Below are 25,310 nucleotides of genomic sequence, written 5' to 3' on the forward strand. Positions count from 1 at the left end.
TGTGCCCTAGAACAGAAAACAGAGTTAATGGAACCTTGAAACAAATAGCTTCATCTTGAGGACCTTGTCTCTGACACGTGCGGACAGAGGGTTCGCAGACCAGGGACAGGGGCCGTCAGGTGCTTCTCCAGAAAGTTCCGCCGAGGAGGTTGGAGGAGGACTCTGCCCCCAACAGCCTTGCCGTGGGTTTGCGTCCAGCCGCTTGGCGCTGTGACCCGCCGAGCTAGCTTCCCGTGGGGGCGCCGCCCACACGGCCGGAGGATGGACAGCACCTCCTATGTGGACGCCCCACTGAGGACAGACTGATGGTGGGCAGGGAGTGTCAAAGTCAGTGGTCAGAGCCCCGTCAAGAGGCAACTGTAAGGGGTGCACCGGGGTGGCCGGGTGCTGCCGATCTGGGGCCAAGGGGGCCTGGGGCCCGGCCCTCCCCCCAGCTGCAGGCTCTCCGGCCCGTGGGCCTCTGCCCCAAGTTTGCTCAGGAAGGCCCAGCCCTGCCAGCTCACGGACGGGGTAAATCGGGGGGGCCCTCCGCCCTCGGCCTCTGCCCTCCGCCATGTGTCCTGGGGCCGCTCTCCCCGCCTGTCTGGGCCCAGACCCTCAGGTGGCCGCCTTCCGCGCCCCCCACCACACACACACACAGCCCTCGCACTCAAGACCTGCCCAGCGTGGACTCCAGCCCACGGATGCCTCTGGTTTGGACATTTCCGGTGGCTGATTTTAAAGACGACATCTTTACTTTCTGAAACCGTGGTTCTCCAAGTGTCCCCAAACCTGCCTCACCGGGGAATTGTGAGAAATGGAGGTGCTCTGGCCCCCGGACCACCAAGGAGCCGGCAGCTCCAGGTGGGCCCCACGGTCCCGGCCCAGGAGGGGGCACAGGGGCAGCGGTGTGGCCGTACAGGAGATCCTGAGCCCGTGTGGGGGTGCTCTGCTGGCACCCCCACCTGACAGCACTTCGGGGGTGCGGTTTTAGGGTCAGAGCTGGCGTCCAGGGAGCGCCTTGGTAACCATGACAGGGAGAGGTGCCGGCTGCCACCCCAAACTTGTCACCCTGCCCCCGGGGACAGGGTCTGCGCTCCAGGAGGGCTGTTGGCAGCACCCGGGTCCCCTTGGTCACGTCACCTAATGAGCTCTAAGTACCTCCCCCCCAGCTGATGTGAGCCTCTGACAGTCACACTGGGGTGAGCTGGCCTCGCCCCAGAGCTCAGGCCGTGCAGCAGGACAACGGCTTCCCAGTCAGTGCCCACCTCAGGCGGGCGCCCACCTGGCCCTCAGGGAGTGATGCCCGCAGGGCAGCGTGTTCATAGTTGATTCCGCTGAGATCGATGAAAAGCTCGGACGGGAAGGAGGACACGGAGACGGGTAGCCGTGGGCCAGCAGTCGGCGTCCTCGGGAAGGCTCCGGGAGGTGGCACTCGGCCCACACAGGGCGCCCGGTGGCATCCGTGGCCGTGTGCCTGGTGCCAGTTAAAACCTGCTCGGGTGGCCTCTCGGCTCGGCGCTGTGGCTGTGGCGTTTAAGTTGCCACCTTCCCGGGGAGAAAGGCCAGTGGACGCCTCCGTCCAGCCGAGCTCCGAGGCGACAAGCACGCACTCCCCCTCCGGCACAGTTTTCGTGCAACGAGGCTGCGTGGTCGCTGAATGGAAGACGGTCACAGCGCCAGGAAAAGGGGGAGAAACGAGGAGGAAGTGGTGGAGGAGCGAAGGCCCCCCACCTGCGGCGAGGACTGCCCAGCGAGGATGCGCATCTCCCCCGTGTCCTGGGCCCTGGGTGCCACCCACAGTGTGGACAGCCCTGAGCACGACACCCCTTGGAGGAAACTACGAAACTTGAAACAGTGTTTAAATATTTTGGAAACATATCCTCAGAAATCATTTCTAATGAAACAACCGCTCCCTCCCCCTCTGTCGGAAGATAAATGGAAAAACGTCCTCAGATGAGAATTTTAAAAAAAAGGGACTTGGGGAGTCATTTTCTTTTTTGGTTGGGGGACCACGAGTCGGATAAACGCAGAATTTGCACATGATGACAAGACAGACGAAAGCAGAAAGCTGTCGCTGCGATGGCTCGGTGCGGGCGCCAGTCCACACGCCCTCTGGCACCAGGACCCTGGCCCACACCCTCGCCTCCTTCCGAAATGGCCACGGCTGCAGTGCCTCAGCCCGGACACAGCCGGGTCGCTGTTCTGTTCAGAACCGCGGTCCCCACGGATCACGCAGAGTCGCTCAGTGAGCCCAGGAGTCTTCGCCGGGTAAACACGCGCTGTCCTCCGGGCACGTCCAGCTGATCAGACGTCTCGTGTCCAAAAGCGCGTCCGGGAGGCTGACGGGCTGCTGAGTCCCTGCCGTCCCCCCTCCCGTCGTCCTCCTGGCCTCTGTCCGGGGCTCGTCCGTCCCTCTTCCCTGCCATCTGCACGTGTCCCCTCCCCAGAGCTCTGCTCACGGGAGCACGGGGGGGGGGGGGGTGAGCATCCGGAGAACCCGTCGGGGGCGTCCTGTGTCCCTGCCCTGGGGGGGCTCGAGGAGCCACCTGGGGATGTTGCTGGTCTCTGACCCAGGGGTCAAAGGATGAGCTCCGTTTACTGAGTCATCAGAACATCGTCCCGATAGCATCTAGCCCATCACACAGGAGGCCGGCGAGTGAATAATTGATGTTCATGGAAACACAAAACAGCAAAGGCCTTGCCGGTCCCTGAACAGTACCGTAGATTCGCTGGTCCGTTCTCAGTGACCAGCGTACCCCTGCCCGGCCAAGGAAGGCACCGAAGTTGGACTGAGGGCCGGGTGAGCCTCTGAGGGACCCGGGACCCCCGATCCAGGGGGTCGTCCCGGCGTGAGGCCCCACAGACCACAACAGGCACTTCCTGTCCTACCGGACCGTCGAGAGCTGAAGCCACAGCGCGGACACAGCAGGAAGCGACTGCTGCCCGTCTGATGGCTGAAACTGGCATTCGGAGTCCAGCTGCTGGAACGGTCGTGTGAGGGGCCCTCCCGGGCTGCCAGACTCGGGCCCCGCGGGGCTTGGATCCTGGGGACGTGACCCCTGCTCCTCACCGACCCGGCATGTCTGTTTCACCCGAGCTTCATTCCGCTTTTTATTTCGTTTGCGCTCGAGACAGGATTGTTCACCTGGAAAACCAGGGTTTTCATAAAAACCAGAAAAACAGATGTTACTAAAGTAAATTATGATTTCACGGCAAACCCTGGGCCCACTTGGGGGCCGGGCATCCGAGACCCGGAGATGCCTGCAGGTCTGCTCGGGGCCCCGCCCCGGAGCCAGAGCCACACTGTGGAGCTGACACGCGGTTCTGACCCAACCAGACCACGGGCCCTGCCGCTGACCTGCACGAGGTGCGGGTGCGTTGTCACGGGTCAGCCTCAGCCAGCAGGCATCTGCCCTCCACACTCCCACCGTGTCCAGGCGGGGTCAGGTCCTCCTGTGGCCACCACGTCCTGAGGGCTGCGACCGGCTCCTGTGGGGATGAGGCGTGTCCCTCCCGCCTGCAGGGCTGAGCAGCAGCGAGGGGACGCGGGGGCCTGAGAGCTTGACCCTCCCCAGAGCCGGCTCTCCACCCCGAGCGGCCGTGGCTGCAGACCACGCGTGCCCGTGGCCTGTGCCCGGGTCGGTGGGCGCAGTGTCCAGCGGCTGGCCGTGGTCTCCCCTCTCGGCCGGGGACCCTGGGCCTTGTCCCTACGGCACGTTGCTGTGTCAGCTCAGAGGCGGGACCCACCACCGCCCGCGACCCGCCCCTGTGTCGGGAGGGGCAGCTGGTGTCCGTCCTGTGGGCATTTGGGCAGCCAGCTCGGGAGCCAGGGGTGGCCAGGTGTGATCTGGGGGCACGGGAGGGTCGAGGGAGCCCCTGTGAGTGTCGGGGCTTAGTGTCTGCCCTGGCCTTTCTGCCGGCCCCACCCTGACTATCTTTTGGGTCATGAATGTAAACACCAGGTATGGCTTCCCGAAGGCTCTCCTCTGTCCCTTGCCAACTCCAGGACGGCCCTCAACTGGCAGCTCATTTACAGCCTCGTTCCCGAAGGGCCCAGGGCTGTCCAGGGAGGAGGAGGTTCGGGAGCGCGGGGCCTGACCTCTGACCACGCGAGCTTGGCTGCTCAGGGTCACCCGCCTCCCGCCCTGGCCCTACGCTGACCCCGCCCTCAGCACGTGCCCAGCGTCCGGTCTGGTTCCGTCGTCGGTGGGCCATCCCACCAGCTGGACACCTGTGGCCTCTCGTTCTTTCATTGTTTCTAGAAGTTTCCTCGTGCCCCAGAGAAAGCTCCGGGAAGTGGGCCTCGAGGAAGCTCGGGGCATCGGAGTGAACCCTCCCTCCCGGAGTTCAGGCGTCGCTAGTCCACAGACGGGCGCCCCAGGCCAGTGGAGGTGCAGCTGGGGACCTGTCTCTGCGTGCCCAGGCCCTGCTCACATCTCCCTGTGTTGACCCGTCATCCTGAACGTCCCACGGACGTCACTTAGTGCCTCGCCGCCCCCTGCCCTCGGGACGGGAGAGCCGCCCGGGGGGTCCGCTGGGCCCGAGAAGAACACACACGTGGAAACTGGTGCGCACCTCGCGACGGACACCGCGGGTGTGGGTGTGCGCTCGGCCCAGAGTGCGTGGCGGCTGAGCCGCAGCTGGTGAGCCCGGAGCCCGGGTCGTGTTCCACGGAAGAGTGGAGCCGTCACTGTGCAGGGCCCCGCCCCCGTGTCCTCACACCCCCGTCTCCGCCTGCCGTGCGGAAGCCACATCGTTTCGGGACCCCAGGGACGGGGACGGCCGGAGACGCTGCTTTCAGGCACTTCTGACCGCCCGTCGTCCCCCCCTGGGGCTGCCCTCCTGTCCCCACGGAGGAGAGACCACCGCGCAGGGACGGCGTGTGGCTTTGCTCCCGTCTGCGTGTCCTCTCGCTCGTGACCCGCGCCCACCGGGCAGCGAGGAGACAGACAACTGAGTGAGCACTTGATGGCGAGGGGCCGGAAACACCACGCCCCCTGCGGAGGGGAGCGTCGGGTCAGCGACTGTCTGAGACCAGGGAGGCGCTTGTCCACGGGGCCAGCGGCTGACGGTCCGGCCAGCGGACAGTGGCCCCGTGTCCGAGTGCGGCACCATCTCTGGGTGCGCGTTTCAGCTTTTCGAGTATTTGTGCAGATGGGCCCACTGAACGTGGTCCTCGTTCACGTTCCTCCTTTGCAGAAAGATGACTGCAGGCCACACGCGGAAACCAGGGAGCTCTGGGGTGCTCTCTCCCCCGGAGGGACGCCTCGCGGCCTCTGGAGCCGGTTCGATGCCGGAACGTGTCTGTGACTCACATGCAGTTTAAACACTGGCTGGGAGGCGTTGTGTCCCGGCGGTTTACACCCTGGAGTTTTACAGCGTAAATCTGGTTCTGTCTGAGAGCACACGCCTGGGCCGAGTCGTTAGCAAGACTCATTCCCAGGAAGGCTCAGCATTAAAGGGACAGTGTATGGTGTACACTCAGCATTGACGTAGGGTCATGGCACACGCTTGTGCACACACATGTACACATGCACATTCACACACGTATGCACACACCAGCCGGCCTCAGGAGGACGTCATACCAAGGGCCTTCCTCCTGGTGACTGTCCCTGCACCTGTCATGAGCCAGGGGCTGCAGCCCCGGAAACTCGCCTTCACAGACACAGGACTCGGGGTCCTGCAGCGAAGGTGCCTGTGCCATCAGCAGGGGCCAGGGAGGCGTGGCCGAGAGGGTGGGGCACGGTGCTTGCTGAGCGGGACCTCTGCCCTCCACAGTCGGGGGGCCTCCTGCTGGTGAGCAGTGACCGAGCTCACATGACACGAGCCTCTGAGTCGTCCAGCAGCAGAAGGTCTGGGTGAGAGGACGTGAAACTGCTCTCTGGGCTGGACGCGTCCTCCCGCGAGGTTCCTCTAGGCATCGAGGGAGAAGCAGACTCTACGCCTGGGCCAAAGGTGTCACTTCCCGTAGAGTAGAGGCTGCACAGGGCTCGGCGCTTAGCTCTGTGTAGACCACGGACGGCTGGGTGAACAGTGACTAATTCCCTCGATGACTGGTTCTTTGTTCACACGATACTGCCTTCTCCTGTGTGCGCATGTGTGTGTGCACGTGTGCACATCCGTGTGTGTCCTATTTGTGTGTGTGTTCATGTATGTGTTCTGTGCCCATGTGTTTGTGTGCATACACATTCATGTGTGTCCAGGTGTGTTTGTGTGTGTGTCATGTGTGCATGTGTCCAGGTGTGTCCTGTGTTCATGTGTGCCGTGTGTCCGGGTGTGTCCAGGTGTGTCCTGTGTTCACGTGTGCGTGTGTCCAGGTGTGTCCGTGTGTGTCCTGTGTGTATGTGCCGTGTGTGTTCACGTGTGTGTGTGTCCAGGTGTGTCCGTGTGTGCCGTGTGTCCAGGTGTGTCTGTGTGTATGTGTCCAGGTGTGTCCTGTGTCCATGTGTGCGTGTGTCCAGGTGTGTCCGTGTGTGCCGTGTGTCCGGGGGGCGTGGTGTGAGTGCTAGTTGACCCTCAGCATGGAATGAACTCGATCTCAATCGCTCCCTCATCCGCCGTCTCCCGTGTGAGTGCTGAGCTGAGCTCAGGAGCGGAAAACTAACACTGTTCTATGTAGAAAACTCAGTAGCTCTTACACCTTGAGCTGGAACAATGCATTTTGTTTAGCAAAGAGAGGTCACTGTTATGACAGGTAACTTTATAAATATTACCTTGGCAGATACTCCAGTCTGCCAGGGGCAGAGCACCATGCACCATGTGAAGTATTCAAATGACTCTCCTCAAAATGAACTTCACGTCTTAAATAATAGATGTTTACCTCCCAGGTTAAACTTTACATATTCCCATTTTCACTGAAATGGCATGTTTTTAAAAGGCTAGTTATACCCACAGTCCGTTGCATTCCACATGCCCCTGATCATCCCCACAGTGGGAGTCCTGGGGGACTTTAAATTGTCATTTTCGAATCATCTGGCCCACGTGTCGGCAGCGGCTGCCTCCTGACTCCGTGGAGCCCACCTGAGCCGCAGAGACAGGGTTTGGGCAAAGACTCATTTATGTTTGTGTATTTACATATTCCTGCACTCGATGTTACAGAGTAGAGCCCAGCACGGCACACTTTGTCTTAGTCAATCTCTGGCTTTAGTTTTACGTTTTCTGATTATGAAATGTCAGTTGGAGCCCAATGAGGAGTCAGGTTTCTTACGAGTTCACTGAGCAGGGTTCTGACTGGGCCGTTGTCTACACCGGCCTCTGTGCACACCGCTGGCCCCGCTGCCTCCCACGGGGGTGTTCAGAGCCTCCGTGGCCACTCAGCAGGGGGTACGCCGACGGGCGGCTGCGGTGCTCACCCGACATCACAGACTGGGCCCTGAGAGCCGGGCAGGGGCTTTGACAGGGAGGCGCTCGGTTCAGTGCATGTCTGGTTCTGTTGGGGAAACGGCTTAGTCTCGATGGAGTCGCCCCATCACATGAGCCCTCACAGCCTCACTGGCCGAGGTGGACACAGTGTGTGCTCACAGGCTGACGCACATGGGAGGGGAGGCGTGTCTGTGGAACAGGCAGCCGCTGGCCAGGAGGAGCTGTGCCAGGAGGGACGGGTGATCCTTCCCACCCGCCTGTCCTGCAGAGGGCACAGCACAGCCAGAGCACTGCCGCTCCGTCCCGCGTGCTGGTCACAGCCGTCGTGTGTGCAGGTGGGCACATGCGTGTGTGCAGGTGGGCGTGTGCGTATGCGTGTGTGCAGGCGGGCGCGTTTGTGTGCAGTGGCCGTGTGTGTGCAGGTGGGCACGGGTGTGTGCAGGTGGGCGTGTGCGTGTGTGCAGGTGGGCGTGCGTGTGTGCAGGTGGGCGTGTGCATATGCGTGTGTGCAGGTGGGCGTGTGCGTGTGTGCAGGTGGGCGTGCGTGTGTGCAGGTGGACGTGTGCATATGCATGTGTGCAGGTGGGCGTGTGTGTGTGTGCAGGTGGGCGCGGGTGTGTGCAGGCGGGCGCGTTTGTGTGCAGGTGGCTGTGGGCGTGTGTGCAGGTGGCTGTGGGCGTGTGCAGGTGGGCGTGTGCGTATGCGTGTGTGCAGGTGGGCGTGTGTGTGTGTGCAGGTGGGCGCAGGTGTGTGCAGGTGTGTGCACGTGTGCCGGTGGGCACATATGTGTGCGCATGGGCACATCTGTGTGCGCGTGTGCAGGTGGGCACACGTATGTGCGTGTGCTTGAACGTAGGCTGCACATCACCAAGTGCCCCAGGACGTGGGGTGATGAGGCCTTTCCAGCCCCCTGGTGTCATGGTCACAGGGAAACAAGGGGCCGGAGCGGGAGGGACTAACCCCGAGCACCTGCCGCCGTCTCCCTTCTGAATTCTCCTCGGCTCATGGAAGTTGAACTGTCCCTGAGCGGCCGGCGCAGGTGCTGAGCGGGGTCTCTCTCCCCAGCTCCACGGCTACCTGGAGAGCGAGCCCCTCACGCTGCAGCTGTTCATCGGGACGGCGGACGACCGTCTGCTGCGGCCACACGCCTTCTACCAGGTCCACCGCATCACGGGCAAGACCGTGTCCACCACCAGCCACGAGGCCGTCCTGTCCAGCACCAAAGTCCTGGAGATCCCGCTTCTGCCGGAGAACAGCATGCGAGCGATGTAAGCACGCCTGCCCCGCGGCCGGGCGGCCGCGCCCCACGCCCACCGCTCGGCGCCCACACGTAAATACACTGCAGGGGTTTGTCTTTCTGGGGTCCCAGCCACGGGGCACGCTGCCAGCTACGTGCTCTCAGCTCCACAGCCCGGAGCGTCCTGAGCCTGCGCTCGGCCCCGACAGGCGCATCCGAGGGTCGGTTCACGTGCAGGCGTCGAACGTTAAGAGAACACTGTCTGGGTCGCAGTCTCTCCAAGCCCGGGTGTGTGGTCAGTTCTGACTCGCTGGTCTAGAGGCAGATCCCTTGTAAACGGGCTCATGCTCCCCATCTCCGAATGGGGCCCCTGCTCACGGCTTTGCCGAGTCCTCTCATGGAGCTGTGATGGGCTGTGCATGTCCCTCCTACCCTCTGGCCGCCACAGAGAAAGGGAACACGGCCACCCCAGGATTCTCGTCCTGCTGGAGGTCGGGGCGTTGTGTCAGAGCACCTGGTGGCCCTGGAGGTCAGGACAGTGTCCCTGCGGCGGGGAGCTGGGAAGCAGCAGGTGCAAAGGTCCTGGGGCAGCAGACTTTGGGGTTTCCATGGGGACAGTGTGGGAGGTGGGGTCAGCCAGGCCACACTGTGTAGGACTCGGAGAGGGATCTTGCTACATTTCTTACCTCAAACCTTGCAAGTTGAGAACAGGGAGAAAGCTTCCTCTCCCTGTTGTGTTTTCCTGGATTTGGGGAACTGACACACCTCTGAGCTCATTCTCAGCCCCTGGGTTTGGTTCAAGAGTTGGAATCTGTTTCCCAAGGACAGTCAGGGGTTTGGGGAGCCCAGGGTCCTCCGCACAGCAGCGGTGGCTCCGGAGGTGGAGCCGCCCAGGGGTGGGGGTGCACGGGGCCAGCGCCGGCCCCACCCACAGGGCCAGGACGCTGCCAGCCAAGCGCTGCCTGTGTGTCCGCCTCCTCAGCTTCCCGCGAGGAAAGGTATCGCTTTCCACCCGGCAGCCTGCACAGACTGGTTTGCTGGCGTCTCGTGTTCAGTGACGTTAAACAAAGTCACATAAAAGCCACAGGAAATTCGGGATCCTGAGCTGAGCAGTGGGCTGCTGCCAGACCTTAAATAAATGAACTTTCAGGACCGTGGAGACGCTGAGCCCAGACAGAGCGGATCCTGGCCCTGGGCCCCTGCAGCCCTGACCCGCTCGGGTCCCTCCGGCCATGTGGCAGGGCCGCGCTCCGGGCCTCCCGTCTCTGGGCGGGTGGACCACAGGGCCACGGGGGCCCACGGTGATGTGTTCACGGTGCGGTGTGTCCTGCCATCAGTGTGCCGCCGTCCGGGCGGATGGGCTCGGCGGGCGGCGTGGCGTGGACGGTCCTGCTCGTGGGCCGGCCGGCAGCCAGCGGACTCCTGTTTTGGCAGCATCGACTGCGCCGGGATCCTGAAGCTGCGGAACTCGGACATCGAGCTGCGCAAGGGGGAGACCGACATCGGCAGGAAGAACACCCGCGTGAGGCTGGTGTTCCGGGTGCACATCCCGCAGCCCAGCGGCCGCACGCTGTCCCTGCAGGTGGCCTCCAACCCCATCGAGTGCTGTGAGTGCGGCCTTACCGCCAGCCGCGGGCGCGTCCACTCCCGGGCGGGGACAAAAGCTGGTCCCGAGATACAGACGCCTGCACAGGGACACGGGGAAGTGACCCCTGGAAGCTGAGTGGGACCCCGGCGTTCCCTGGGGTCCCGAGCTCGCGAGGTGTGGGCCCTTCCTGGTGCGGCGACTCTGCTGGTTTTCCTACTGGTCCAGTGCCCTGTGTCCCCACAGCTTTCTCCCCGTCCAGGAGTGGGACCCCGGCTGGGCTACTGGGGTGCCCGCCCGCCATGTCAGAACCTTCCTTGCCCAGCGGCCCCTGCTCCCCTCATCGCTGAGTGACCTCACCCACCCCCAGGGCTGGGCTCTCGGGAAACCCCTGACCTCATGCCCAGTGCCCACCGCCCACCTGCCTCAGCCAGAGCGTCTTGGTTTGGTTGCTTTGCTGCTGACTCTGACGTCAGGCTGACTCAGGGATGGGGCTTCTTCCCTCGTGCCTCAACCCCTTCTCCGTGATGGTGGCCCCCAGCTGCCCCCTCCCCACTCCTGCCATCTTACAGGGTGTCCGACACCCTCGGCGTGGCCGCTTCTGTGAGCGGGGGCACCCCGGGCCTGTGAGAGGCCTGGCCTGTGGCTCGGCCTCAGAAAGTCTGCCCGTCCTTCCCCGCAGAGTGTGCAGCGGCACCTTGTCCCTCTGTGGGTCCCGCCCGGGCAGCCATGAGGACTGGCTCCCGGGGAGCACGGGGGTCAGAGGGCCGGAGGCGCCTGACTCACTGTCCTTCTGCCCACAGCCCAGCGGTCGGCCCAGGAGCTGCCCCTGGTGGAGAAGCAGAGTGTGGCCAGCTGCCCCGTGCTCGGCGGGAAGAGGATGGTCCTGTCCGGCCACAACTTCCTGCAGGACTCCAAAGTCATTTTCGTGGAGAAAGCACCAGGTATTTCCCTTGGACCCCGTGTTTTCTGTGCGGGGTGCTGGTGGGCAGGGGCCCTGGAGGTGGAGGCGGCGGCTGTGGCCGCAGGGTTGCGTCCCGCCGTGAGCGTCTGTGCAACAGGCAGTTTGCTCCTGGAGTCGCCTCCTTGCGCGCTGCTGGTGTCGGGAGGCTGGGGGTGGGGCCACCTCGCAGGGGCTGCGTCCCCGGCCGTGCAGTGGCACTTTGCCCCGACTGGACAGGCCCCTCCAGTGCCAGGAGGAGGTCTCCCTCGGAACCAGACTCAGAGGCAGGTGCCCAGGTACAGAGGGGCTGCGGGACCCGGCTCAGGCCACAACCCTTCCAGCCCCCGTCATCCTCCAGCCCCCCCCCCCCCGTGCTGGTGCCCCCCCAGAGGCCAGCACAGAGCTGCTGTTCTCTATGACCTGGGGCCACCAGGGCCCCAGTCCCTCTGTGTGGGGGTGCGTGTAGACCTCACCTGTGCTGGGGCACGAGGAGGGAGCCTGGTGTAGGATGAAGGTGAGTCTCTTCCCTCTGATAGATGTGGGGGATCCCACCTCTCCTGCCCCCCCCCAGCAGCCTCCGCCCTGTGGGGAGAAGCCTGCAGGTGGCCAGGTTGGGGGCCTGTTTCTCTGTTTCCAAATGTCCCAGTTGGAATTCCCGAGTGCCTGGGCCGGGCTCCTGCTGACCCCTGAGGACTGGGGCGCGAACAGCCCACAGTGGGTCCGACTCTGTGGTCCGCAGGGATGTTGGGTGCGTCGGTCAGAACGGGCCTTGGGGTCCCCCGGTGTTGTGCCGTTACCCATACAATCCTGCGCACAACTGGGAACATGCCTCACGTCACGGAGAAAACCCAGCAGAGGGTGATGAGCAGGAGAGGAGTTTGAACATCCAGAATGCTCCTCTTTGGAGGACGTTGATTTTGAAATTGAACCTTCTGGGCGTTATGTGTGTGTGTGCCTGTGTGTGGGTGTGTGCACACGCGTGTGTGGGCATGCCTGTGTGCACATGTGTGTGCCTGTGTGGGCACGTGTGTGGGTGTGTGCGTGTGTGTATGTGCATCTGTGTGTGGGTACGTGCACACATGTATGTAGGTGTGTGCATGTGTGTGGGTACGTGCACACGTGTGTGGGTGTGCGCATGTGTGTATGCGCATGTGTGGGCACGCGCGTGTGTGCCAGGGCTCTGCTCCTCGCTCTGTGAGACTGGTGGGAACTGTCCCGCCTGGGAGGTGGGGGGGTCTCAGCAGCTCCTTCCTGTTGCCTCCCGGCCTCAAGGGGGGAGGGAGGCACCTCCCGGAGGCTCTGTCTGCTGTGGGCTCGGTCACGGCAGCTTCACCCTGTGGCCTCCCAGGAACCCCGTGGAGGTCACCCCCCCACCATGGGGAGCTCGGTGCGGGAACGCCAGCCGTCCTCACCCGGGGCCTAGGGGCTCCCTGGCTGAGTGCCCGGGGCCCCTCACCCGTCTCCTGCTGGTGTCTGGTGCCGACAGAGACTCAGAACCAGGGGTGGCGACCAAAGTGACATCAGTGTCCCGCGCCTGTGACCGGGGCACGCACACCTGGCAGCCACGCCTCTGACACACGGCGTCGGCCTGGACTAAAGAAGGCGCTTGCGTGTCCACACGTGTGGGCGGACGGGAGTGGACCCCACACGTTTCCTTCCTGACGTCGGCTCCCGGCCCGGGGTGCTCACCCCCAGTGCGTCCCCACTGAGAGCAGCCACCGAGTCGGCTGAGACGGAGACACGGCCCCTGGTGTCCAGGGAGGTCACGTGGCCCCATTTAAACTTGTCTTCAGATGAGTGTGAGCAGGAGCCTGTGGCTGTGCCTGCCCGGCGTGGAGCCGCGACCTCCCAGAAGCCCCTGCGGCGGCTGCCGGCCCGGCTCTCCTGGGGGTCCCCTCGGGGGCCGACCCGCCTGGGGCTCGGCGGCCCAGCTCCCACAGGAATCTCCACCCTCTCCAGCCCGGTTCCCGCCTGGTTCAGGGGTGGCTCCTTCTGCCCCACGGGGCAGACTTGGCCAGTGTTGCTCGCGGAAGAGGGTCCTGTCTCGGTGCGGCAGGAACCCCAGCAGAGGAGCACGATGCTGGTCGGCCGTTGGGAACCAGGCCCCTCAGGGGACACCAGCCCGGCCCCCTGGTCGGCAAGGGGCGTGGGGACCTCGAGAGAAGTCACAAGGGGGGACGACGTGCGTACGGCCGCCGCCTGGGAGACACGTGATTGTCTCAGGCCTGTCACTGAGCTGCACAGAAGGCCCAGGTGTTGAAGCGGCCGTTCCTCCAGGGGAAGCCGACACGCCGGAGGGTCGCGCCCACGTGTGGAGACCTGTGGGTCGGGTGGGGACGCCAGCGTCAGGACCAGAGCTCACACACACACGTCCGGCCAGCAGGGAGATCCCGGCCACCCGCGGGCTCCCTGGGGTCCTGTATGTGGAAACACAGAGGCAGCTGTGGGGAGGGGAGCTCGCCCTTCCTTTGGACGTGGCCTGGACGGAGAGGAAGGCGAAGGCTCGCGAGGCGACTCTCCTGTGACGTCTCTCGGCAGCAGTGGGCGCAGCCTGCCTGGGCTGCTTTTCCGTGAAACAGCCACCGCTGAACGTGGGGTCCGAGCAGCAGTCACTCCGTGTGCGGGCAGCCCCCCCGGGGCGTCCGTGTGGCCACCGCGAGCTGGCGGTCAGGGGGGGCCTGTCGGCGGCCGTGTCTCTGAGAACAGTCTCGGGGCCCCCGAGGCCTTGTCAGTGGGCACGTGGAGGCCAGGCTTCCTTGCACTGGGACCCAGAGGGGACTCTTCACAATGCCCGGGGGCCGCTCGGGCCCAGCTTGTCAGTTCGGGGGGGGGGCTCCCTGAGGTGTAAACATGGATGTTCACTGGGGTCCCCGTTGACCGCACCCCACAAACCAGACCACGTTTCTTTCAAAAACTCTCTAGTAGGTGCTCAAACCCCTGACTGGGGTCCCCAAACCTACATGGCCAGACCCCCACCCAAAACCACACGCAGCCGCACCCTGACCTCACCGTGCTCCACTGCCCCCTGGCGGCCTCCCCCCGCCCCGTGTCCGGGTCCGCACTGGCCTGAGCCGTCCCTGTGCCCTGCCCTCCTGGTGCTCGGCCTCGGCCCGTGTCGGCCCTCAGTGTGCCGTGGCGGCAAACACTCCGCTCGTGAAAGGGAAGGCAGTCGTCACCACGGAAGTAGACGTGAGGACCATGGGACGTGGCCGCTGGAGGAAAGCTGTCCCTGAACTCCAGGACGAGGACCAGCTTTCTCCAGATGTGGCTTCGAGCCGTCCAAGAGCCGGGCTCAGACTCAGCCCTGGACAGAGGAGCAGCCTCGTGAGGCCGTGGGCGGCGCCCAGCCTCCAAGCCCCCGGGGCGGGCCTGCACCGGGGCTCAGCAGGTCGGCCGGGCAGCCATGGGCCATGAGGGACTAAAGGACCTTAAGTCGTGGTGGTCAGCACACCCAGGAGGGACTGAGATGCTTCTGCAGTTTCATTTTCCTTAAAATTGAGCTGCTCACGTCATAGGCAGCAAGTGCGGCCTCACCGTGGGGACCTGAGGTGAAGCGAGCCTGTCGTCGGGGGCTCTGAGCCCGAAGGGCCAGTTGAGGAAGAGTGTGCAGGGCTTGTGTGAGTGTGCGCGTGTGTATGACTGTGTGTGTGAGCGGGGCGTGTCAGGGTGTGAGTGTGAGCAGGTGTGAGCGGGTGTGTCAGTGTGGGTGTGGGTGTCAGGATGTGTGGTCAGACGTGTGTGAGCAGGTGTGTCAGGGTGTGTGAACAGGTCAGGTGTGAGTGTGAGTGGGACATGTCAGGGTGTGTGTGAGCAGGTGTGAGCGGGTGTGTCAGGTGTGTGAGCAGGTGTATCGTGTGTGAGCGGGTGTGTCAGAGTGTGTGAACAGGTGTGAGTGTGAGCAGGACATGTCAGGGTGTGAGTGTGAGCAGGTGTGAGCGGGTGTGTCAGCATGAGTGTGAGTGGGTGTGTCAGGATGTGTGGTCAGACATGTGTGAGCAGGTGTGTCAGGGTGTGTGAACAGGTGTCAGGTGTGAGCGGGTGTGTGAACAGGTGCCAGGTGTGAGTGTGAGCGGGTTGTGCAGACCCCGCCCTCGCTGCCCGGGGCTGCGCCCTCCTCCTGCGCTGTGTGAGCAGTGACACCTGCCGGCCTGGGTGCTCAGCTCCGCCTGGTGCGTTCGCAGCTGGGCCGAGCCCTCGTGGGTCATGTTTCGCTCGCCCTGGTCGTCCAGCTGGTGCTCAGGCGGTGACGGCACCTCCGCCGGTCGGGCCCCAGGGCCGTGCGGAGCCTGGTGAGTCCTGGCTGCAGGGCCCTGCGCCGTGAGTCTCTGAGGGATTCTGGAAGTTTCCCAGATGGGACGCCACAGGCGTGGGGGCCGAGCCTCTCCTTCCAGACTTTCCTGGCGCTGACACCGGAAAGCGATGGGGCCAGCGTCCGCGCGCCCAGCAGCTGTCGTCCCCGTGCTCAGCCGCGTCAGCCTGTCCGCCGGCCGCCACGTGCCGCCCCTGCCCCCGCAGCGGGCTCGCGGGCGAGTGCGGCAGGCGGGTGGGCAGCAGCGGCCCCGGGATCGTGCCGGAAGTCACGCTGGCTCTAGCGAGAGGGGGAGCAGTGAGCCAGCCCCTCCCCTGAGGAGCCCTTGTCCTGCGTTTTGGCCTCAGGAGGAAAGACGACCCCACTGTTCTGAATCTCACCGCCTTTCGAACAGCCTGGGAGGAGAGGGAGCTGCCGGGGGCCCCGCGGGGAGGTCAGAGGGTGCCCTGCAGTGAGCGTGCCCATGGGTCCCAGACCCTTGCCCCCCGCTTGCCCGAGCTGGGGTTCAGGGAGGTCCCAGGAAGTGCCCTCACCCCAGAGCAGGGATGTGGCTCCAGCCCACGTACCCCACTCCCTGCAGGGCTGCCCTGGGGGGCCCCGGCTGACCTCCGAGGTCAGCCTTTGAGAGCAGTGCCACTGCATGTCCAGGAGGTCACTGCGTGACCTCTGTGCCCTCTGGGCCCGTCCTGGCCCCAGGACGTGCCTGTCCCCCCGGGCACAGTGGCTGAGGGGGGCAAGGACTGGCCCGGGTGTGGGCAGAGGCCTCTCCATGGGCACCCACGGGAGCTCCGAGGGCCAGACCAGGCGTCTCACGCCTTCCTCATGTGGGTTCCATGGAAACCCTCCGGGTGAACCACTGGTCTCTCCTCCGATTTGCCCCAAACCGCACACCTCTGCCTCCAGGCCCTGCCCCAGGCAACTTCCCGAAGGTGGAGACCCCGCTGTCTGGGCCACGGCCCCAGGCTCCTGGCGAGAGGGTGTGGGGGCGAGTGTGCTGGGCGCCTGGCCCCGACTCTCTCTCCTCGTGGGCTCGCCGCCCTCAGCATGTCCCAGGGCGGGGGAGGGGCACGTTTCTGTGTCAGCTTAGAGACGGAGCTGACAGACCACGCGACTCACTTGTTCAACCTCAGCTCTCGGTACGTCAGAGCCGCTCCACTTGAGCACGGGTGCCAGGGGGCTCGTCCCTGCGGGAGCCGTGTGGGAACAGGACCCGTGGAGGCAGAGGCACCCACGCACGGCGGGCTGCACGCTCACTGTCCACTGCCCCGGGGGCGTCGGGTGGTGTCCACTCTTTGTCCGTTGAGCTGTGCTGCCCGTGGAAATCCCACAACGGACCGTTGGAGGAGCCAGCGTGCGGGGACCCACGGCACATGGATCATTTCCTCCCCGCTCCAGTCTCTGCACCAGCAGCTGGGCCCGGCAGCTCTGCGGGGACATGGCCCCGTGTAGGCCTGGGAGGGGTCCGAGGACAGGGGCCACAAATGCGACAGGCCCCCGATGCACCCTCGGTGGGTCTGACACGCCCCCGACCCTGAGTGCCGGGGCCAGCGTCCGACCCCCTCCCCGCCCTCCGGTCGGCCGGGCCCTGCAAGGCTTCTCGGCCTCGCTGGGGGGCGGCCCTGGGTGCACGCCCCGCCTGCCCTGACCACCCCGCCCGCAGCTGAGGCCAGCACAGGTCCCACGCGGCCACACGGGCTCTGGTGCCTCCCCGGCTGGGGACGGGAGTCTCGGGTACATGAACCGGTGTGCAGCCCGCGCCTGGGCCGACTGAGCACGGGAGTGGGCGTCCTGCCCCTCAAACCCAGGGCTCTTCCGGCACCTGGTCACTTCCTGTTGGCTGCCTGACTCCGCTCCCGGCCAGTGCTGAGGTTCTCAGGACCGTCCCCGTCTGTGGGACGTGTGTCCCAGGACAGCCTGCGGGGTCGGGCCTTGGAGAGGACCCGTTGGGCCAGAGCAGCCGGAGGCCACAGCAGCCCACAGGCCGGGGAGCTCCCGGCGGGTGTGGCAGGGAAGCCTTTCCGATGACTCACGCCACAGGGAATTCCCTAATGACTGGGAATATTTTTACTTCTGGGCTTGTGCACAGTTCCTGCTGAGGGCCCAGCGCGCTCCTGATAAGGCTGAACACAAAGGCCCATTCAGGCCGTTTTCCTTCCCAGCGCCGCTGTGCTGTACGGCCGCCAGGCCCCGCCAGGCCCCACCAGGCCCTGCAGGAGCAGCCCGGCGCACTGTGACGGGGAGCCAGGCCTGACGGTTTGCTCAGAGTTCGAGGTTCGGTCTCGGACTGGCCTTGGTCCCGTCCCCTGAACAGTGACCGCGTGTAAACAGACGCTGGCCTTTCAGAGAGCTCTGGGTGGACACAGGAGCACCAGGGGCCTTCCCCTTGGATCGGCCACAGGCAGGAAGAGCTCAGGAAACAGGCCAGAGCCCGAGGGTTCTGCACGCCCTGGCAGGTGGGAGGCGCACTGCGGGGGGCTCGGAAGGCTCGCGCGCTTTGGGGGTTCCAAGAGCCCAGCCTGCGTGCGGAGGTGTCGGTCTGTGACTTGAAGGACCTGACTGTCAGAGGCCCGGTGGAGCGGGGCCGGCCAGCTGGAGACGCGGGGCACAGGGCCCGGCGGGAGCTGCTCTGTCGGGTGCCTGGTGCTCTGATGGCCGACCGTGCGTTCAGTTTCCGTCATTTCTTCCCGGAGAGGATGTGGGCACGGGTCCCGGGGCCGAGGTCCGTGTCTTGTTGAGAGGGTCATGTGCGCGGGCCCGGTGTCCCCTGAGGCTGGCGTGGCATCCGTGGCTCACACTTCCTCTCCGTGTCCACCTCCGTCCCACCCGCAGTCACTGTGAGGGCGGAAAAGGGGTTTGTCTGAGGCGCTGATGAGTTAGGATTCACAGCACATTTCTTCTTTGCAAACAGCGTAGGAACGAACGCTTGTGGAGGAGCCGAGTGTGAAACAGAAGCGGCCTCCGTGGGGCTGGTGTCTGTAGCTCAGCTCACAGAGCCGTCCCCGAGCAGGTGCCTGCCGACCGGGCTTCCGAACACCGGGTCCGGTTTGCGGAGGGTCCTGATAATTTGGAGGCTCGACCTGCCTCCCTGGGGCCCAGCCCAGGAACAAACCCCTTCCACAGGCTCCTTTGAGATACTTTTTAAAAAACATGCACATTGCCCTGGCCGGTTTGGCTCAGTGGTTGGAGCATCGGCCTGCGGTCCGGAGAGACCCGGGTTCGGTTCCCGCTAAGGGCACGTACCTCGGTTGCAGTTTGTCCCCGGCCCTGGTTGGTCGTGCGGGTGGCAGCCACTCGATGTGTCCCTTCACGTCGATGTTTCTCCCTCTCTCTCTTCCTCTCTCTCCCTCCCTCTCTATCTGAACAAAAAATGGAAAAATGTCCTCGGTTGAGGATTAAAAAAAAAAAAAAACATGCACATGGCCGCTGAGGTTAAACAGACTTGACATGTCTGTGTCCTGACATGACGAGTGGTCAGCAGAGAGCGGACCTTCTCTCTTACTCCTTGGACTGGCTCCTGGGCCCTGCTCGTTAATGACTCTGTCCCCCAAAAGGCACAGAGGACTTTGCCAGCTGAGGTCACTGTGAACCCTGGGGGCGGGGGTTGGCGCGTGGCAGCCAGCGCCCAGCCTGGCTCCTGGTCTGAGGACAGGGTGCTTCTCCCTCGGGCCCCTGGTTCCCCTGGGGTCACCCTTGGACATGGGCATGTGGAAACCCTTCCCTGACGGGTGTGGGGTGATATTGGTAGAGGGTGATTTCTGGGGGTGCCTCCACCCTGCAGCAAGGCTGTACCCACAGAGCCAGGTCTTTGGAGTCCATGTTTGAGTGTGAGTCTCCCGGGTCTCCCCCAGGTCTGCTCCCCCTGTCCGTCACCCAGCATGACTTTCTGCACATGTCGGCGAGCAGCCAGCGTGGCTGAGCGGGCGGGGGCGGGGCCTGGACCTTTCGTGTGTTTGCAGGGCACACGCTCGGCCAGGCACCAGAGTGACCGACTTCTCGCGCCCCTTTCTTCCAGACGGCCACCACATCTGGGAGATGGAGGCGAAAACAGACCGGGACCTGTGCAAGCCGGTGAGTGTCGCTCAGGTGTGTGCCCAGTGAGTGTGCCCAGTGAGTGTGGCTCAGGTGTGCACACGGGCCGCGTGCCCGGTGAGTGTGGCTCAGGTGTGCACACAGCTGCGTTCCCAGTGAGTGTGGCTCAGGTGTGCACACGGGCCGCGTGCCCGGTGAGTGTGGCTCAGGTGTGCACACGGGCCGCGTGCCCGGTGAGTGTCGCTCAGGTGTGCACACGGGCCACGTGCCCGGTGAGTGTGGCTCAGGTGTGCACACGGGCCACGTGCCCGGTGAGTGTCGCTCAGGTGTGCGCACGGCTGCGTGCCCGGTGAGTGTGGCTCAGGTGTGCACACGGGCCACGTGCCCGGTGAGTGTCGCTCAGGTGTGCACACGGGCCACGTGCCCGGTGAGTGTCGCTCAGGTGTGCGCACGGCTGCGTGCCCGGTGAGTGTGGCTCAGGTGTGCACACGGGCCGCGTGCCCGGTGAGTGTGGCTCAGGTGTGTGCACGGGCCGCGTGCCCGGTGAGTGTGGCTCAGGTGTGCGCACGGCTGCGTGCCCGGTGAGTGTGGCTCAGGTGTGCGCACGGGCCGCGTGCCCGGTGAGTGTGGCTCAGGTATGCGCACGGGCCGCGTGCCCGGTGAGTGTGGCTCAGGTGTGCGCACGGGCCGCGTGCCCGGTGAGTGTGGCTCAGGTGTGCGCATGGCTGCGTTCCCCAGGATCACAGGCAGAGGGGCTCCTGACAGGCACGCAGCCGTTGTTAACAGGAGACGGCTGGCAGACGTGAGGGAGAGAGCAGGAGGGATAGAAATGATCGTGACACACGTCCTGGAGCCAGTGCCCTTAGGAGGCCGGCGAGACGAGACCAGGGCTGCGCGCAGGACGGGCCCCTGCGGGCTGGAGGCCTCGCCTGCGCTTTGTGACAGCCACACGCCAGCACGGGCTCGCGTCCTGCCGGTGGCTTCTCTGGCCCCTGCTGCATTGTCCCAGGCCCCACACTGTCCCCCCGCAAGGCCGCTGCTCTGAGCCTCTGAGTGGGCCCGCACCTGCCCGGGCACGCGGGTGGCACGGTTCCCCAGCGTCCTTGGCAGTGATTTCTTACACGTCCTCCTTGGAGAACACCCACCACGTAGCGCACTCTTGTTTGAACGTGAAGCAAAAGGGGCCATGTCTCCCGGGCTGGCTGATTCCCTGTGCCGACGAGCTGGTGGATGGGAGTCTGGGGGGCTGGGGGCCCCCTGCCCCGTGTGTGGGGACCCCCAGCTGGCTCTCAGGACCACACCTACACTCAGCCCTCACAGCTCGCTTGGTGCCTGAGAAATGACGAGTGTTCTCTGGTCACTCACGGAGATGTTTGGAATCGTGGTGCCGTCCCAGCTGCGGTGGTGACGTGGTCTGGTGTGTCTTCCTCCGCCCCTTCCTTGAGATCTGTGTCTTCATGTTTGAGGTTCGCTCCCTGCAGACGGCAGGAGCTGGTCTTGATCCCTGGGTGGTGCCTTGTTTACGGGGTGTTAGGACCGTGGTGTTCAAGTTCAAGGTGACGAGGACTCGTGCCCACAAGTCCGTTTCCCGCTCGGTCTCGGGAAAACTGCAGGATTGAGGCTGAGGTGAGCCCCCGGGGCTGGCAAGAGGTCTGTGGGGGACACTCCCTCCCCCAGTCTCTGGAGCACAGTCGCTGAGGGCAGCGTGGACGGTCCTTCTGAAAGTGCAGGAGACAGGACATAACCGTCAGATCAGTGCTTACGTTGGGCTCCCTGTGGGCCCTGCACGGTCGATCCGTGTGCGCAGGCACCTGGGCCGTGGGCTGGCTGAAGCGATCTGGGTACCACTCTCTGTGCGTGGCGGTGGGACCCCACGTCACGACGGAGCCTCACAGCTGCCGTGGGGGAAGCTCTGGGATGGTGCTGGGGCTGCTTCCCGTGTTTCTGCCTGGAAGAAGCATCGTCCCCCTGTCCCTTAGCTTCCTCTTCCACACTCCCCTCCACTTACTGAAGCCCCCCGGGGGGGTCAGCGAGAGAAACCCCTCCCTGGCCCCGGGTGGACCTGTGTCAGGGGTGTGCTGGCCAGGAACTCACACGCACGCCCCCTGGCTGACTCCTCGTACCCTCGCTTCCCAGGAGCTCGGGGACCTGCTGCAGCCCCAGGCAGTTCAGCTTCCAGACAGGGGACCCCGGCCCGACCGCCGTGAGCACAGGGCCCGTAGTCAGACGCCTGCCGACGGCCCGTCTGCCTCACAGGGCACATCTCCCCGCGTCTCCTCTGCTCCTCCACTGGCCACGCCGCGTGGCCCTCACTCCGGGCTCCCTGGGCTCCCCGGGCTGGCTGTCGCTGCTGCCCCCACACCCCCTGCAGAAACCCTGTGTCTTGTATGAATCGTTCCCGCCACGTTTGCACGTTCAGGTCTCTTGCCCTTGAGTTTTCTGTTTCACTGTGAAGGTTGCATGTTTCAGAGGAAGATTGACAGCTAGTTGTGTGTTTCAAGAGAAACATACACGTCAGGATACACTGTCTCACAGTTCCCTTCTCATCTCTCCAGGGAGGTTTGCCATCACATTTTTTCCTAATTATAAAGAGAACGTCAGGTGCCCTGTGGTGATGGGTGTGGGTGTGTGTCTACACCTTCGCACATGCACGTGTACATTGTACATTTTTAAACAAAGCGGGTTGTGCTGTGTGTAGTTTACGTACTATCACGAGCAGGTCAGAGCGGATGTTCCCACAGCAGGTCACAGGACGTGAGTGTCAGCCATCCGCCCGTCCCCTGGCTGCGTGCTGTCCCTCGCCTGCCCCTGCTGGGTGTTGGGTGCTCGTGCCCGTGGGGAGAGCTTTCTGCCAGAGTTGTCGGGAGGGTGGAGCCGTCCTCCTGCGCCCACATCAAAGCCCACACGGCCCTCCGGTCTCAGAATCTGCAGAAGCCGACCCGCCAAGTCGAGGGGGCTCCCAGGGTGCATGGCTCCCCCCCACGTCCCCGGGGTCAAGGCCTCGGACCTCTCATTTCTAGTCTCAGCCCAGGGAAGATCTCTTCCTCCGTGGAGCTGAGACTTCTCTGCCCGTCGACTTCCTGGCAGCCGGCCGTGTGCCTGGCGGCCTTCCTGCCGTGTCTCCTTACGTCCGGCCGCGTGCTCGGGAAACAACCCACGAGCAGCGTCTTTCTCTTTCTCTTGCTGTGCAGATGGGAAGCTGAGGCTCAGGAGTGTCAGGGCCAGGGTGGACCCCAGCCCTGGGCGACCCGAGCCAGCTGCCAGCCCGCAGGGAGTCAGTGAGGGCACAGCTCCCTCCTGACGTCACCCCTTGGCCCCTTGGGCTTCGAGGTTGTTTGTGGTGAAGGGACGACAGGCCGAGGCAGAGGGGACGTGTGCTGAAGGACACGGAGTCGTGGCCCGAGGGCCCGGGGCGGGGCTGCCTCTGCGCTCAGCAGACCTCGGGGACCCCGACTCGTTCCCTGTGAAAGGAGGCGGCCTGGCCCCGAGCTCCCTCAGGTTTCTGGTTGGACGTTCTTGCGGTTTCACCACAAACACGAGTCCATCGATTTTGCTGTTAATCTGGGGAATGAGCTACAGCTACAGTTACTGCAACAAAGTTGCACAATGGCGGTTTCTTGTACCTTTTCCCTACTTGTAACCGAGATCAGACACGAAAGGGTGGAGCTCGTCGGTATGAAATGTGCCCCCAGCCCCCGAAATCCGGGGCAGTTCCCTGCCTCCTCCGACTGGCGGGGGCCACAGCAGCCGGGTGCGGCGTAGGGGTGCGGCGTAGGGGCGCGGCCCACCCCTTCCCCAGGCTGCCCCACTGAAACTTGCTTTTATCCCCGTACCTGAAAGAACATGGTGTTGTGAAACTTGCTGGTTTTTGTTTTAAAACGTGGGAAGGTAACCGCTCCCACCTGACCTGCCCTGTTCCATCCCAGGCTCCCCCTCCTGACTCTACCAAGCGCCCAGCTCTCCGTACCCTTCCATTGACGAGTCTGGGACCGTGTGGCGGGCTTTGGCCATTGTCCTCACAGACCCTGTCCCCAGAGACGTGTCTCCCGGAAGCACCTGCCCGGGGTCTTCACTGCCGGGGCCCGGCTCCGTCCACGAGACAGTGCACAGAAGGCTTGCTTTATTCTCAAAGGTCACGGCCCTTTGCTGTGCGGCAGAGAGAAGCCTTTGGGGTCAGCTGCCCCGTGGCAGGTCCACTCTCAGTATTTGCGGTGGCTTCTCTCCCGCCCTGTGTCCGTGGCCACTTAGGTGAAGCCCCAGCCCCTCCCGCACCATCTAAGACCACCTCTTGGCCCTGGGGTGCAGGACGGCAGGGACCCTCTTCCCCCCAGCCCGCCGTGTGCCCGCTCACAGGCCGATCCTCCGCCGGAGGCCCCTTCTGACACAGACAGGTGGGGAGCTGTTCCGAGTGAGGCCTCCTCAGCTGTGAGGTGCTAACCCCTCCTGTCTGACCTCTCCCACTAGAACTCGCTGGTGGTCGAGATACCGCCGTTCCGCAACCAGCGCATCACCAGCCCCGTCCAGGTCAGCTTCTACGTCTGCAACGGGAAGAGGAAGAGAAGCCAGTGTCAGCCCTTCACCTACCTGCCTGCCAACGGTAACGCTCTCTTTCTAACCTTACGCGCTGCCAGCGAGCCGGTGGGGAGCCTCTTCTGAGACGCTCGCGCGCACAACACGGTCACGTCGTATCTTTAAGCTGTTACTTTCCTGTTAGCAAGACCATGTTGCCAATTCCTTTAAAAATAATAATAATAATAAGCGAACCGTCCGGTGCATTTCCCCTCATTGCTGCTGGCGGCAGGGGCGGTGTGTGGGGGTCGTTACTGGTCGTCTTGCAAGTAGGGAACAGCCCGGGGAGGAAAGGTCTCCACTCCTGGACTCGCAGCTGGGGGGCTCGTGTGCGTGTAAACCCTGTAGCTGTGTAAAGTGGGGAGCAAATAGCTGTAACTGTTTTGCAGGTGCCTTTGGAAATAAACCCTTGCTATTAACCCTGAAGGCTGCTGCCTGATGTGGTCATTAAGTAACACTGACCTTTCTGTCCTGGTGCTGAGAGCCCACAGGACATTGTTCCTTGAATAATTGCATCGTCCTGTGACCACGAGGCTCAGGCCACGTCCCTCTCACTCGGCCACAGAGTCTTCTCATTCAGAGCGTCCGTCTGCACATGTTCAGGATGGCTTCTTATCACTTAAAAAAAAATCAGTTTTCTTGTCAACGTTTTAGGTTATTTTCCTAAAGACGTGTGTGTCCCCAGCCCCTGCGCTAGTAGAAGTGAGCGGGTGTGCACGGAGGACGGCGAGCTTGGCCTGGGTGTCCTGGTTCCGCGGAGCTCGGCTGTGCAGTCTCCTTGTCCCGCAGACTTTTCTCTAAACAACCGTAGTGGGGACAGGAAGCACACCCAGAGCTCACGCAAGAGCCGCCGTGTTCTTACCTTAGTGAAATGAAGACTTTTTTGAAGGTTTCCGTTTTCTGTAAATGCAAAGTGTCGTTCACAATAGACCGGAGCGTGGGCAGCTGTAGGATGTCAGTGTCGCTGTTAAACGGTGGAATGAACTGTTCTCGAGGCAGATACGAGCCTTCGAAGGTTGGAAACAGAAGGTTTGGCTGTGAAGCCGCGTGCCCAGAGCGTGCATGCGGTGCGGGGCGGTCAGCAGCCCGGGGGGCAGGGCCAGGGTGGGTTGTTCCCACGTTCTGCGGTCTGTCAGGCATCTGTGATCTGTATGCACGTACATCATGATCCTGTTCATTCTGGAATCAGGCGCAATGTCTCCTAAAAGAAAATATTTAGTCTTTTTTTGAAAATGTAATGATTATGTCCTAATTAAACTTCGACCATGGTTACCTGAATATTGAATGTTTTAAA

At 63.5% G+C, this 25,310-nt stretch overlaps 1 protein-coding gene across 2 annotated transcripts in view; it reads left to right on the plus strand.

Moving 5' to 3' along the window:
* Positions 1–25,103, plus strand: part of NFATC1 (nuclear factor of activated T cells 1) — a 50,607-nt gene extending 25,504 nt beyond the window's left edge. For both annotated transcript variants that reach the window (XM_036245038.1, XM_036245039.1), the window contains exons 4-8: positions 8,410–8,612; positions 10,016–10,188; positions 10,970–11,110; positions 19,431–19,486; positions 23,912–25,103. In XM_036245038.1, the coding sequence (XP_036100931.1) occupies positions 8,410–8,612; positions 10,016–10,188; positions 10,970–11,110; positions 19,431–19,486; positions 23,912–24,103 (765 nt within the window). In that variant the 3' untranslated portion in view covers positions 24,104–25,103. The remainder of the gene's footprint in view (positions 1–8,409; positions 8,613–10,015; positions 10,189–10,969; positions 11,111–19,430; positions 19,487–23,911) is intronic.
* Positions 25,104–25,310: the final 207 nt, after the last annotated feature.

Source organism: Molossus molossus, unplaced genomic scaffold, assembly GCF_014108415.1.
Source record: "Molossus molossus isolate mMolMol1 unplaced genomic scaffold, mMolMol1.p scaffold_m16_p_6, whole genome shotgun sequence".
NCBI lineage: Eukaryota > Metazoa > Chordata > Mammalia > Chiroptera > Molossidae > Molossus > Molossus molossus.